General features: G+C 36.9%; 1 protein-coding gene across 1 annotated transcript in view; it reads left to right on the forward strand.

Moving 5' to 3' along the window:
* Nucleotides 1-15,372, forward strand: part of DISC1 (DISC1 scaffold protein) — an 831,610-nt gene that overhangs the window by 65,975 nt on the left and 750,263 nt on the right. Inside the window, exon 3 of the mRNA XM_053712267.1 lies at nt 9,142-9,211. Coding sequence (XP_053568242.1) covers nt 9,142-9,211 — 70 coding nt within the window. The remainder of the gene's footprint in view (nt 1-9,141; nt 9,212-15,372) is intronic.

Below are 15,372 nucleotides of genomic sequence, written 5' to 3' on the forward strand. Positions count from 1 at the left end.
TTAGGGGCGGTAGATTAGGGCTTAATAATATTTAAATAGTGTTTGCGAGGCGGGAGTGCGGCAGTTTAGGGATTAATATGTTTATTATAGTGGGGGCGACGTTGGGTCGGAAGATTAGGGGTTAATAAGTGTAGGTTGGTTGCGGCAACATTGGGGTGGGAGATTAGGGGTTAATAAATATAATGTAGGTGAATGTAGGTGTCGGCTATGTTGGGGCAGCAGATTAGGGGTTAATAAGTATAATATAGGTGTCGGCGATGTCGGGAGCGGCAGATTAGGGGTTAATAAGTGTAAGATTAGGGGTGTTTAGACTCGGGGTTCATGTTAGGGTGTTAAGTGTAAACATAAATTTTGTTTCCCCATAGGAATCAATGGGGCTGCGTTACAGAGCTTTACGCTGCTTTATTGCAGGTGTTAGGCTTTTTTTCAGCCGACTATCCCCATTGATATCTATGGGGAAATCGTGCACAAGCACGTACAACCAGCTCACCGCTGTAGGTAAGTGAGCGGTGACAATAACGTGCAAGTTAGTACCGCACCCCTCTTACCGCAAAACTCGTAATCTAGCAGATATTTTTTTATATTGTTTAATATACCATTTAAAAATAGTTTTTTTCTTATCCGTTATTTCAATCTGATAAAACAGCAAGACTAGCTTTATCCATAATACAAAAAGGTACAAGCCATTTTGGAACAAATTAGCGACTTTTTGACATAAAATATCTTATCAAATATCCTATGTTATATTCAAAAGGTATAACCGTTTTGTCAAAATATGTTTTTATTTGAGCTTTACTCCTTCCAATATTTTGAACTACAAACCTTTACATTGTCAATATGATGTGATACTTGTTTTACCCAAGTTTCTGTTATTGCCCCTTGTAAATTAGGAAGTATATTATAAAATCTCACAAGATCACAGCATAGCATGACCTCAACACTGCTGATGCTGATTGGCTATTTTTTCTTTCTTTTTCTTTTCAACTTGCAGCTGGATAGTAGCTGAAATATAACTGTTCACAGAGCACTTACTCTTGTAAGCTGAAGTTTTGAGGTAAAATATTGTCCTTTTTTACATAGAGATTCTCAGGTGATATTTTCTTGTCAGCTTTTTACAGTTATGCTGCATCACTTTCAAGTGATTTTGCATATCAGTATTATGTCCCTTTAATGTACATTTGTAACATATATCCTTACTTCACTGTATATTATAAATTGGTTGTCACCTACATGCTCACACAAAAACAAGCCAGATATCCCCAATCAACAAAAACAGACACTCACATACATCAACAATCTCTGTGACTGTCATCCTTCTCTGTTGGTTAATTCTATGAATGGGCAAATGTTTTGAAACATTCGAAATTTGAAACAAATTTCGATACATAAGTTTGTTCTAATCGAATTTCAAATGTTCATATAACATTCTAACATTCTTTTTTCGAATGTTTGTTTTCGAATTTTAAAGAACATTAGAAAATATTAATTTGAATAATCGAATATTTAGATATGTATTTTATATCAAATTCGAAAATATTACTAACATTCAATTTCAAATTCATCTTATGTGAATCAAATTTTTAATATTCAATTTCGATTTAAAAAAAGTATTTTAAATCTACAGCTATCTTTTACAAATGTAATATTTGAATTCAAAATAGTATTTCTAATCTACATTTATCTTTTATAAATGTTATCAAAACCAAAATTTGAAATCGAAAGTTCCATTCGAAAACCAGAAATAACATTAGATTTTAGAATTGTAAAGAATATTCCTTCTTCCTTCTACCAAATCTAATTTTGACACCATTTAAATTCAAATTTAAACACATTCCCCCATCCTAGTTAATTCATGCTAGAGAATGTGCACTTTCACAGCCTTCCTGGTGGAAGGTGGAGCCCAGGTAGGAATTCACTACTGACTGAAGGGCTAGAATGGCCCCTAGATGTGTGAGACCCCTGACAGGCCTGCAGTTATGCCGCTGCCCGAGGTCATCCCAAAATGCGGAATCTGTTGGCGCTCTACAAATAACCAATAATAATAATGACAGTTTACAGATAGAGACACAATGTGATAACACAAAGGGGGAGTGTTTAAGCATTTACTAGAGGACAGACAAAAAGCAGACACTGGATGACAAGACACATGCAGACCCCAATAATAATGCTATTTCAATATATACAATAATCCATGTATACTGCTTACCTGCCCAGGTTTGAGGCTGTCTGAAGCTATCACAGACCAATCCTCAGCGGAATGCACATTCATTAGAGAAGATAGCTTTGCAGTGAATTATTTAAAGGGCCATAATACCCAAATGTTTAAACACTTTGAAGTGCTGCAGCATAGCTGTAAAAAGCTGACTAGAAAATATCACCTGAACATCTCTATGTAAAAAAGAAAGATATTTTACCTCAAAAGTTCCTCAGTAGCCACCTCCCATTGTAAAGGATTTCTAAGCAGCATTTTAGTGTGTCTGTCCTGGGACAGCTGAAAGGATGAGCGTCGTGAACTCTCATATTATTTCACCAATCAGGTAAAGGAAGCTTACTATGAAATCTCATGAGAGTTAAGTCAAATCTCATGAGATCACAGTAAGAGTTCATGACCTCAGCACTGCTGATGCTGATTGGCTGCTGTTCATTTCTTCATTTTTTTATATTTTTACCTGCAGCTGGGAGCAGCTGAGTATAACTTTTTACACAGAACTTACTCTGCTGAGCTGAGGAGATTGTGAGGTAAAATATCTTCCTTTTTTACATAGAGATGCTCAGGTGATATTTTCCTGTCAGCTTTTTATAGTTATACTGCATCAGTTTCAAGTGATTTAGCATATGAGTATTATGTCCCTTTAACCTACAGAGCCAGCCATATGAGGAGGATCATTTTGATGTACTGCTGGGGGCGGGACTTACCTATAAGCAAGTTCAAATAAACTAGGCGGGAGTGAGACTTGATTAACTGCATATCATGCTGTGTATCTCCCTGCTGTAGCTATAAATTTAGGCACTTGGGTGCCAGTGGCTACTCAAAAATATAATCTGGTATGCACCGCCATTATCACACCTCAGTATTGTTGGTATTCGACAACAGGCACATTTAAGTCATGAAGAAGATACATGACTTGAATGCGCCTGTTGCATGCTGACAGTATTGAGGTGTAATAATGATGGAGCAATACCAGATTAGATTTCTGAGAAGCCATGTGCACCTTAGCACCTAAATTTGCAGCACTATTTGTCTCTGTCCTTATCTTTTCTTATTACACCACAATATTCATGATCTTTACTTTCTTTTCACTATAGCCCAGATACAATTATATTGGTTTTGTAATATTTCACTTCCGCAGTACAGTACTCTCTGCTGGGGAGGACTGAGCCTTGGCAGACACAACCACATCCAGGTCTACGCAATATAAATCACAAGCAAACTTTTAGATTAGGTTTATATTTTAATTCATGTTCTTAGAGTTTTGTATATTTTGTCCTCCACCTGCTTTCTGGTATAATTAATTCTTCTTTTCCCAGTTGGTGAGAATAACCTCCGGAAATCAGCTCATAAATCAGGTTTACCCTTATCTCTCCTTCCTACCCTGGGCCTGAGTTCTGTTTACAGCTTCTTTCTTCCTAATACTGTAGGAATGTCTTCAATATTTCTATATTGAAAAGAAACTGATTTTCTGACTCCAACCCTACTTTACCCAGCAGTGTGTAAGATCTGAGTCATTTCCCCTATCTCTTCAAGTCATTGGGCAAATTCTTCCTGTAGCCCACATTTTAGCACAGATACAGCATCCCACTTCCTTTGAGCTGACCTCTGTGTATGAACCCCTATAGCCTACTGCCTCTAGACAAACCTCTGCTTAAATACGATGTATAGCTCTATCCTGAATTTAAGTAACAGTTTACGTTTTGCCTGAATAACTGTGTATCACATTGTCATTGTACTGGGAATTGAACATATTTATGATCCTGTGGGGGATATTTATCAAAGCCTCAACTATGCTGCATTCGCCGGCACCAATACGCTCGCCTAACATCGCGGCCGCGGACCTGAATACGATCTCCATATTTATAAAAAAAGCCCTTTTTTTATTTATACCCTGTCACTAAATGCTGCCACTATACTAAACTGGTTAACCCCTATCCCGCCGCTCCCGTTAGATTGGCCTGCAAAAAAAGTTAAGGGAGGGGGTATCTATGGACATTTGAGCTAGGGGTCATACAGGCAAAAAACACAGGGAAAGTTCACAAATTACAGAGATAAGAGAGGTATCCATTGAGGGAAATAAAACCATTAAACAAGCAAGATATACGGTCCATCAATGTGCTCCAATATGCATTTGAAATAAAGAATAAAAAGAATAGCCAATACATATAACAACACACACATTAGTAATAACAGGGTAGAAATATAATGAGATAACTATCTTCCAAAGGCTACCTGTTGCAAAAGGCTGTGTCAGCTGAAGTAAGTGGGTCTGTGAATTTTCTTTAAAGACTGTGGCAAATATACTTTAAAATTCAGCTGTTGCAAAAGGCTGTGTCAGCTGAAGTAAGTGGGTAAGAGATATGCACACACAGACAGTAATAAACAGACACGTGCACACACAGACAGTAATAGACAGAGACAAGCACTCACAGACAGTAATAGACAGAGACAAGCACTCACAGACAGTAATAGACAGACATGCACTCACAGGCAGTAATAGACAGAGACATGCACACACAGGCAGGGATAGATAGGCATACACACACACAGGCAGTAATAGACAGAGACATGCACACACAGGCAGGGATAGATAGGCATACACACACACAGGCAGTAATAGACAGAGACATGCACACACAGGCAGGGATAGATAAGCATACACACACACACACTCAGGCAGTAATAGGCAGATACACACACACAGGCAGGGATAGATAGGCATACACACACACAGGCAGTAATAGACAGAGACATGCACACACAGGCAGGGATAGATAAGCATACACACACACTCAGGCAGTAATAGGCAGATACACACACACAGGCAGGGATAGATAGGCATACACACACACAGGCAGTAATAGGCAGATACACACACACAGGCAGGGATAGATAGGCATACACACACACAGGCAGGGATAGATAAGCATACACACACACTCAGGCAGTAATAGGCAGATACACACACACAGGCAGGGATAGATAGGCATACACACACACAGGCAGTAATAGACAGAGACATGCACACACAGGCAGGGATAGATAAGCATACACACACACACACACTCAGGCAGTAATAGGCAGATACACACACACAGGCAGGGATAGATAGGCATACACACACTCAGGCAGTAAAAGCAGACACACACACAGGCAGGGATAGATAAGCACACACACACACTCAGGCAGTAATAGCAGACACGAGCACTCACATGTGAGTTTGTGAAAAACTTGCCATTGTCATTATGGAGTAAATGACACATTCACACCCCCATCACTATTAAAGGGACATGATTTTTTGGTTGCATAAATGTTTTGTAGATGATCTATTTATATAGCCCATAAAGTTTTTTTTTTTTTTAAATGTATAGTTTTGCTTATTTTTAAATAACATTGCTCTGAATTTCAGACTCCTAATCAAGCTTGTGATCTGTGTATTTTAACATTTGCTATACCAGTAGTTTATCAAGCAAGCACTGCCACTTTAACACAATAAAAAACAAAAACAAATTTTTTTTTGAAGTGCTCCCCACTGTTCCCTAATGCGCCCCGGGCCACTGCCCGGTCTGCCCGCCCCTAAAAACGGCCCTGTTAACCAGAGATCTGAGTATGCGCTATCCCAACGCACATTTACTTCAATTGCACTCAAGCGATCGCATTTACTTTCAACTTGTAATACGAGCGCACAAACAGCCACTGTAAACCCCTTTTCGCTTGTGCGTAACCACTCTTATGAGGCTCCAGCTCGTACTGTGCATGTGCAAGAGTAAACAGTGTATACGTATATATGAGTCTGTTATTGGCTGATGGCTGTCACATGTTACAGGGGGCTGACAAATTAAAGGAAATGTTGAAATTTGTTGAAAAATAAATAAATCTATTGTTCAATGTAAGTGCTATTATTATGCACTTTTTCATTATGCAATTCTACTGTAGCTTATGATCCTTTCAAAGTATTTACATGTATATATATGTTCGTGTTAAATATTTACAAACCCGTCTACTGATAAACAGTGTGCATTCATTTGCATATTAAATGGCATTATAGTTTTTTAAAATTTTTAAATAACAAAGAAAACGGTTGATGCAGACTTGTAAATCTACGGCAAATTGTTTTATTTCTTATTAAAATATGCTAGTTAAAGGGAAAATTAGTTAAAGGAATAGTCTAGTCAAAATTAAACTTCCATGGTTCAGATAGAGCATGCAATTTTAAGCAACTTTCTAATTTACTCCTATTATCAATTTTTCTTCGTTCTCTTGCTATCTGAATTTGAATGTAAGCTTAGGAGTCGGCCCATTTTTGGTTCAGAACCTGGGTAGTGCTTGCTGATTGGTGGCTACATTTAGACACCAATCAGAAAGTGCTACCCAGGTGCTGAACCAAATATGTGCCGGCACCTAAGCTTACATTCTTGCTTTTTTAAACTTTAAAGTAATCAGGTTCAACAAAAAATACTTCTAACCTTGACCAATTTTTCAATCCCTTCGCATGAACCCTGATGTGCTTCATTTAAAGGGACAGTGAGTTTACTCAAAAATATTCTCCCCTTTAATTTGTTCCCAATGATCCACTTTACCTGCTGGAGTATATTAAATTGTTTACAAGTATTTCCTTTACCCTGTTTTTGGCATTTTAAATAGTTTATTTAGCTGTGAAATCCACAACTATCCTGAAAGTTTTTGGCCTCCAGGCCAAGCTGTGTAAACACAGCCAGTAGAAGAAATTACACTCCCAGTGGGTTATAGAAGAGATAAGGTAACAAAATGTTAATTTTCCATTGTTCTCTCCAAGTATTGGTGATTGGTTTATGAACAGATATCAGATAAAGAAGCAGGTATATGTACACAATTTGATAAAGTAATGATTTCTGATTATACCTACAAGCTCAACCCACTTTATTAGGTTGTGGCTTCAAAACACAAAATCGGCTAACTCATATACACAAATAAGCCTTAAAAAAGCAAATCTCATACATTTTATACTCTGCAGCTGATAAAAAAAAGTTATTGGAAACACATTAAGGGAGAAACAATTTTATAGTGTACTGTCCCTTGAATATAAACTCCTCCAGACTTGAGTACACTGTAATACAACTAATCACTAGTGCCAGACTAACACTTAATAAGTGTGTTGATGAAGAGGGAGACATCTGCAGGAGGTTGCTCTGTTGGAAGTGAGGGCTACTGGGAACTGTAGGCGGAGGCATTCCTGTGTGACATCATCTACAGTGAGAGGCTATTCAATTAATTTACCCAAATCCTCTCTCTGCGTTTGGTGTATGACATGTACCTGGTGCTACCATGTCATAGCTGCACAGAGCAGGGTCACCTGGAAAAACTTTTTAAACCTGTGTGTTACATGGTGGCGCCATTTGAGTTGACAGAACTGTATTTATGAGACAAATTATGCTATACAGTTAGCACGGTTGCAGAATTTTGTTTAGCTAAATCAGCAGAAAACTAAACGTATGCAACTGACCTCCATATACTGTATTTAAACTACTATAGTGTAGCTTTAATATTGCAGATCGGTATGTTATAGATTTCTGCTGTGGCAGAAAAAAATACCCAATAATGAATTAATCTGTAAAATGAAAAGTTTTAGTTGTGTGATTTTTGTATATGTGGGTCATTGAATAGACTATCTAATAAATATTTTTGTATGGTTTTAAATTATCAGTAACTACAGTAGATTTGCATAATCAGCAAAATCATGATAAAAAAACAATGCAATTGCACTAAGGGGTAGATTTAACGAATGGTGGGCAGACATGATTCGCTGTAGTGAACCATGTCTGCCCGACATCGGTAAATGCCAACAGCATACGCTGTCGGCATTTAACATTGCATATGCATTTCACAAGAAAATGCCGCCCCCTGCACATTCGCGGCCAACTGGCCGCTAGCAGGTTGTGTCAATCATGCCGATCATATTTGATCGGGATGATTGCAGTCCATCACCTAAAAGGTGACTGACAAGTTAAGGAGCAGTGGTCTTTTATAACCGCTGCTTCTTAACTTATGTTACCGGCGAGCCAGAAACAGTGGGTAGAGCAAGCAGCATCGGCTTGATAAATCATCCCCTTAGTCTGAACTTCAAATAAGTAGTAGATTTTTTTTCTGACAAATGTAAAAGTTATGCCTGTTTCCACTCCTCCTGTATCATGTGACAGCCATCAGCCAATCACAAATTCATATACGTACATTCTGTGAATTCTTGCACATGCTCAATAGGAGCTGGTGACTCAAAAAGTGTAAATATTAAAAGGCTGTGCACTTTTTATTAATGGAAGTAAATTGCAAAGTTGATTAAAATTGCATGCTCTACCTGAATCATGAAATTTTCCTTAGAGCATGTAATTTCAGCATTACTTACGCCTAGGAAACAGTGTTTAGTAGACATAGCGAAATTTGGGGATTTGGAATTAATTTGGTAAATGAATGCTGAATATGGCCATGCAGTTGATAGTTTCAGTGCCGGATATATCAGTTTAAAAGAGCAACACAAAGATCTGTGCAAATCCAGATCTTTGTGTGTTGCACTTTCACACTGATATTTTCGGCACTGAAACAAGCAGAATGCTGATGCCTTCAGCAATATTTGGCAAATTAATGCAGTTCCTGAAATTTCGCTCATGCCTAGTGTTTAGCTCCTAAACAGGATTGGCAGGAACACGTGACTGCTACTCTTAACTGGCTTACTGGTTCTGCTTGGGAGTTACAAGGTTTGTGGCTCCTGAGTGAGTCTTTACCTATGTGTTTAACTCAATTGCAGCAGTTAAAGGACAATTACTCAGGGTCATTAATGTAAAAATTAATAAGAGCTTGTATATTTTTCATTAGACCATCTCTTTAAATTTCCTTAGCATTCTCAATCACAAACACAATTCTAGAAAAATAATCAGTTTTCTTTTCCTCTTATACAGGTGAAAGCATTAATTTTGGAACTTCAGCAACGTCTGCACAAAGCAGTTGAAGAAGATAACTTCAGTGAAGGTATTTTTATTATTGATTTGATACTTAAATTAAAAATACACAGACACAAACTCCCTGCTTTCCTTAAAAATACCAAAAAGTGAAATTGCTGAAAGCCCAGATTGTCTACACCAAATAAGGAAAATGTTGGGTGGGCTTTGGCTATTGGAAAACAATTGAAGTAAAAAAGAAGTTAATTTGTTTTAAATAATTGTTAAGACGGGGCTGATATGTTATTCTATAGCAACACAACGGAAATGTTTTGTAATTACAAGTAGCCTGATGATCTAAAGCTCTCCGCTAGATTATCTAAGATGTGTTAGAAAGGCAAATTTTACTATGGCAGCTGTTTATTTCCTTATGCAGATCGCTTGGTGTGAAGGAGAGACACCAAATTTATATAAATTTATATCACATTAAAAAAGAACCCCAAAAATGTTGCATTATTTACCTCAATGACTGAGTTTTTGATAAGGAAGATTTACAACAAGAGAAAGTTGCTAAGAAGGTGTACACAGTAATAGCACTCACTCCCTCAAATGTTAAATTATATACGTGTGGTGTGGTATATGTATAGAAAAAAAATGGCACATTAAAACATAAACTTTAATAAGAATTGATTAAAAATTGGGCTCACTTAAAAACCCTAGAGGACTAGTAGTTGTGATAGGTAGGATCGTCTGGATAATACCAGGCAAATTTAATTATGACTTAAATTATCAGATAAGTCTTTATAAGTTCATTCGGGGTAATGATAAAATATTAATTGTGGTTAAGCAAAATTGTATTGGTACACACGGTGTGACCTCAATATGGTCTGTATTAGGTACATAGTATTAAGTGTAATACTTTATCTAGTTATGCTTGAACCATCTAGATTGATAGGTAGGGTATCATAAGAGCCATGTTAGTAATCGTTACTTGATAATTAAAATATCCACTGGCTATTTTACATGTTGTAGTAAAAATAAAATTAATACTGTAATATTTACTGCGTGATGTATAGGTGTATAACAGTGAGCGTGCCAATTGTACTAGTGGTATCACCAAATGATACTATTCTACAGTTTAGATGTAAGTAATCTAGCTGTTATAAATTGGATAGTGCAATTTCAAGCCAAAGATAACACTTTGAGATGGTAAAAGATATTATGTATCAAGGTATCTTATACACTGCCTCCAGATGTACTGAGATCTAGTATTGTATGAATATATTGTAACCGCTCAGTAATATCTTTAGAAACAAATAATCGTTGTTGGTAAATGAGGTTGCTATATCATTTTAGTGACACCAATACTCCAAGATATTTGTTGCTGTATACTAATACTAGGATGGCTTAATAGCGTGTATTTATTTCCCAATTTAGCAACTCAGTAGCGTTAAGGATAAGCAATCCGTATGGGTATATGGGATTACTATGCCAGCTTAATGATGTTTAAGAGACAAAATGAACTTAGTTACTGTGTGTAGATAATAGAACAGCTAGGTAGCGTGTTGTTCAGTGTGTAACTTTGTTATTACAGTTAAGGCGGTTTGAGTAAACCTCAGTATTCCGCCATCAAATCAAATAACTGAAGAGATTGTTTGCCATATATATGTAAGAAGAACCTGCTGGCTGTTCAACATATTTATGAATTAATTATGTTATCGTTGGTTAGATGCTTGTTGGTTAAAATAAACAACAGCTGGATATATAAACAGATATTAAACTGTGTGGCGAGCTGTCCGTTAATGCATTATGATGACTAATACAAGAATAGTATTGTATACAGCTTATCAGTATGTTACTATTGAATCACGCAATAATTTAAGATTGTTAGAACTGCCAATATTCTTCAATATCAATATATGTACTTAGATGCTGTATGTAGACAATAAAACAGCTAGGTTGCGTGTTATTCCGTGTGTAACTTTGTTTTAGAGTTTAGGCGGTTTGAATAAAACGCAATATTCCGCCGTCAAATCAAATAACTGAAGAGATTATTTGTTATATATATACAACAGGACCTACTGATTATTCAGCATATTTACGTGTTAATAGATTATTGTTGGTTGTCTGCCTGTTGTTTGAAGTAAGTAGCAGCTACTTCATTATGTTACTTTTGAATCACGTAATAATTTAATATAGTCAGAACTACAAATATTCTTCAATATCAATATATGAACTAAGTTGCTGTATGTAGATAATGAAACAACTAAGTAGTGTGTTATTCAGTGTGTAATTTTGTTGTACAGTTTAGGCGATTTGAATACAACGCAGTATTCCGCCGTCAAGTCAAATAACTGAAAAGCTTGTTTGCCGTATATATAAAGAAGGACCTACTGGTTATTCAGCATATTGATGTATCAATTAAGTTATCGTTGGTTAGATGCTTGTTGTTTGAAATAAGCAACAGCTAGATATATAAACGGATATTATGCTGTGCAGTGAGCTGTCCGTTAATGCATTATGGTGACAAATACAAGATTAGTACTATATACAGCTTATTAGTATGTTACTTTTGAATCTCGCAATAATTTAAGGTTGTTAGAATTACAATAGATTTGGAAGATAGTCTCCTTAATTGTAAAGCGGATACAAGTTATCAACTTTATGAGACATTAGTCTCAAGTAATATAACAGAGGGCTACTCCCCGATGAATATATCTATCTGGTTAATCTGAGAATACGGTCACGCAGTAAATATTACAGTATTAATTTTATTTTTACTACAACATGTAAAATAGCCAGTGGATATTTTAATTATCAAGTAACGATTACTAACATGGCTCTTATGATACCCTACCTACCAATCTAGATGGTTCAAGCATAACTAGATAAAGTATTACACTTAATACTAATAGGTACCTAATACAGACCATATTGAGGTCACATTGTGTGTACCAATACAGTTTTGCTTAACCACAATTAATATTTTATCATTACCCCTAATGAATTTATAAAGACTTATCTGATAATTTAAGTCAGAATTAAATTCGCCTGGTATTATCCAGATTCCAGACGATCCTACCTATCACAACTACCAGTCCTCTAGGGTTTTTAAGTGAGCCCAATTTTTAATCAATTCTTATTAAAGTTTATGTTTTAATGTGCCATTTTTTTCTATACATATACCACACCACATGTATATAATTTAACATTTGAGGGAGTGAGTGCTATTACTGTGTACACCTTCTTAGCAACTTTCTCTGGTTGTAAATCTTCTATGTAAATTGGTACACAGCACCCCAGGGCAATATAGATTAACAATAAGGCCAAGCCGATGCGATTATTACCCCAACCCTCTATACCAATAGTAGTGCCATCGCATCTTTTCTCTCTACAAATGAGTTTTTGATAAGGCCTAAGGTGTTTACTTTCACTTTACAACATGCCCCAACCTTGCCATGGGCTCTGGAGCCCTTGCGAGGCAGGATCGCACATTCGAGCCTGCTTCCTGCAGTGTAAGAAGTAGCGGTCATTGGAAGGCTGCTTCTTACACTCTGAGGTGGCGAAGAGAAAATGCTAACTCTCTGTGATTGACAGTGAAGGGGCGGGCATTACATACTCAGCAGAGTGTGTAATAATGCATGGGGCCCTTAGACCCTGTCATTTATACTTTTACAAATGAGAGCAGTGCAATTATTTATTCATATTCTGGGTAGAATTAAAGTTTCCAGGTACCAGCACAATAATAGTCTCATGCAGAAGGGAGACGTTTAAGCTTTGAATTGGATCAGGGATTTTGCATTTTTTTTCAGGTTTGTGTGAGAAGCAAAATATTGTCCCTTATTAGTCATTGAATGTTTTTTATTTTTTTAGAGGAAAAATATCCTACATTATTCAGTTAAAAATATTTATTACTGGTACAATTTCTGATATTTAATGCTTAAATCATAAAAATGTTTGAGCTGGCAATGGAAAGTGAAAAATATATCTGAAAATAAAAAGCTATACTTCAAAAATTCCACATAGAATACATTTTTTAAAAGAATTACATTTCTAAGAAATAATGTTATTTTAATGTTACTCCTGATATTATTGTAATCCCATAAAGAAGGGATTATTTAAAGGGCCATAATACCCAAATGTTTAAACACTAGGGGCGCGATCCGATATTGATCGCAGTTTGCGGCGCAAGCGAGGGAACCGGCGTCGCCCGCAGTTTCAGCTCGCAACTCGAGCCATCCCATATAGGTCGCCGTCAGATGCTAACGTGCCGTAAGTCTCACAAACCAGCGATGTCCAGAAATCTGCGTAAGTACAAATTTCTGGCGTCGCCAGTGACTTGCGGCACGTTAGAAACTGCCGGCGCCTATAAAACCTGACTAAAGTTTAAAACACCCGCACTGTCTAACACGCCTCCCTAACATAGCCCGCACTGTCTAACACGCCTCCCTAACATAGCCCGCACTGTCTAACCCTCTATCCGCTATCCCCCCTCACTATCCTAACAATAAAAAAGCTATTAACCCCTAAACCGCCGCTCCCGTACCCCGCCGCCAGCTATATTATATCTATAACCCCCTAAAGTGAGCCCCTAACACCGCCGCCATCTATATTAAAATTATTAACCCCTAATCTAATCCCCCTATACCGCCGCCATCTATATTAAAATTATTAACCCCTAATGTAAGCCCCTTACACCGCCGCCATCTCTATTAAAATGATTAACCCCTAATTTAATCTACCTACCCCGCCGCCAGCTATATTATCTATATTAACCCTAAGTATATTATAGTTAATATAGGTATTACATTATATATATTAACTATATTAACCCTAATTATATTAGGGTTAATATAGTTAATAAAGTTACTATAGTATTTATATTAACTATATTAACTCTATCTAACCCTAACTAAATTCTTATTAAATTAATCTAATTCATTTATAAACTAAAATATTCCTATTTAAATCTAAATACTTACCTATAAAATAAACCCTAAGATAGCTACAATATAATTAATAATTACATTGTAGCTATGTTAGGGTTAATATTTATTTTACAGGTAAATTGTTAATTATTTTAACTATGTATAATAGATATTAAATAGTTATTAACTATTTAATATCTACCTAGTTAAAATAATTACCCAATTACCTGTAAAATAAATCCTAACCTAAGTTACAAATACACCTACACTATCAATAAATTTAATAAACTACAAACATCTATCTAAAAATACAATTAAATTAACTAAACTAAATTACAAAAAAAAACAAACACTAAATTACAAAAAATAAAAAAAAGATTACAAGATATTTAAGCTAATTACACCTATTCTAAGCCCCCTAATAAAATAATAAACCCCCAAAATAAAAAAAATTCCCTGCCCTATTCTAAATTCAACAAATTTCAAAGCTCTTTACCTTACCAGCCCTTAAAAGGGCCTTTTGTGGGGCATGCCCCAAAGAATTCAGCTCTTTTGCATACAACAAATACAATACCCCCCCCCCCATTACAACCCACCACCCACATACCCCTATTCTAAACCCACCCAAACCCCCCTTAAAAAAGCCTAACACTACCCCCCTGAAGATCTCCCTACCTTGTCTTCACCACACCGGGCCGAACTCCTGATCCGATCCGGGCGATGTCTTCCTCCAAGCGGCAAAGAAGAATTCTTCCTCCGGCGACGTCTTCCTCCAAGCGGCAGCAAAGTCTTCATTCTTCCGGCGGCATCTTCAATCTTCTTTCTTCGCTCCGCCGCCGCGGAGCATCCATCCCGGCCGACTGCTGAACTTGGAATGAGGTACCTTTAAATGACGTCATCCAAGATGGCGTCCGCCGAATTCCGATTGGCTGATAGGATTCTATCAGCCAATCGGAATTAAGTTAAAAAAATCTGATTGGCTGATTGAATCAGCCAATCAGATTCAAGTTCAATCCGATTGGCTGATCCAATCAGCCAATCAGATTGAGCTCGCATTCTATTGGCTGATCGGAACAGTCAATAGAATGCGAGCTCAATCTGATTGGCTGATTGGATCAGCCAATCGGATTGAACTTGAATCTGATTGGCTGATTCAATCAGCCAATCAGATTTTTTTAACTTAATTCCGATTGGCTGATAGAATCCTATCAGCCAATCGGAATTCGGCGGACGCCATCTTGGATGACGTCATTTAAAGGTACCTCATTCCAAGTTCAGCAGTCGGCCGGGATGGATGCTCCGCGGCGGCGGAGCGAAGAAAGAA

This window comes from Bombina bombina, chromosome 4 (genome assembly GCF_027579735.1).
Source record: "Bombina bombina isolate aBomBom1 chromosome 4, aBomBom1.pri, whole genome shotgun sequence".
Lineage (NCBI taxonomy): Eukaryota > Metazoa > Chordata > Amphibia > Anura > Bombinatoridae > Bombina > Bombina bombina.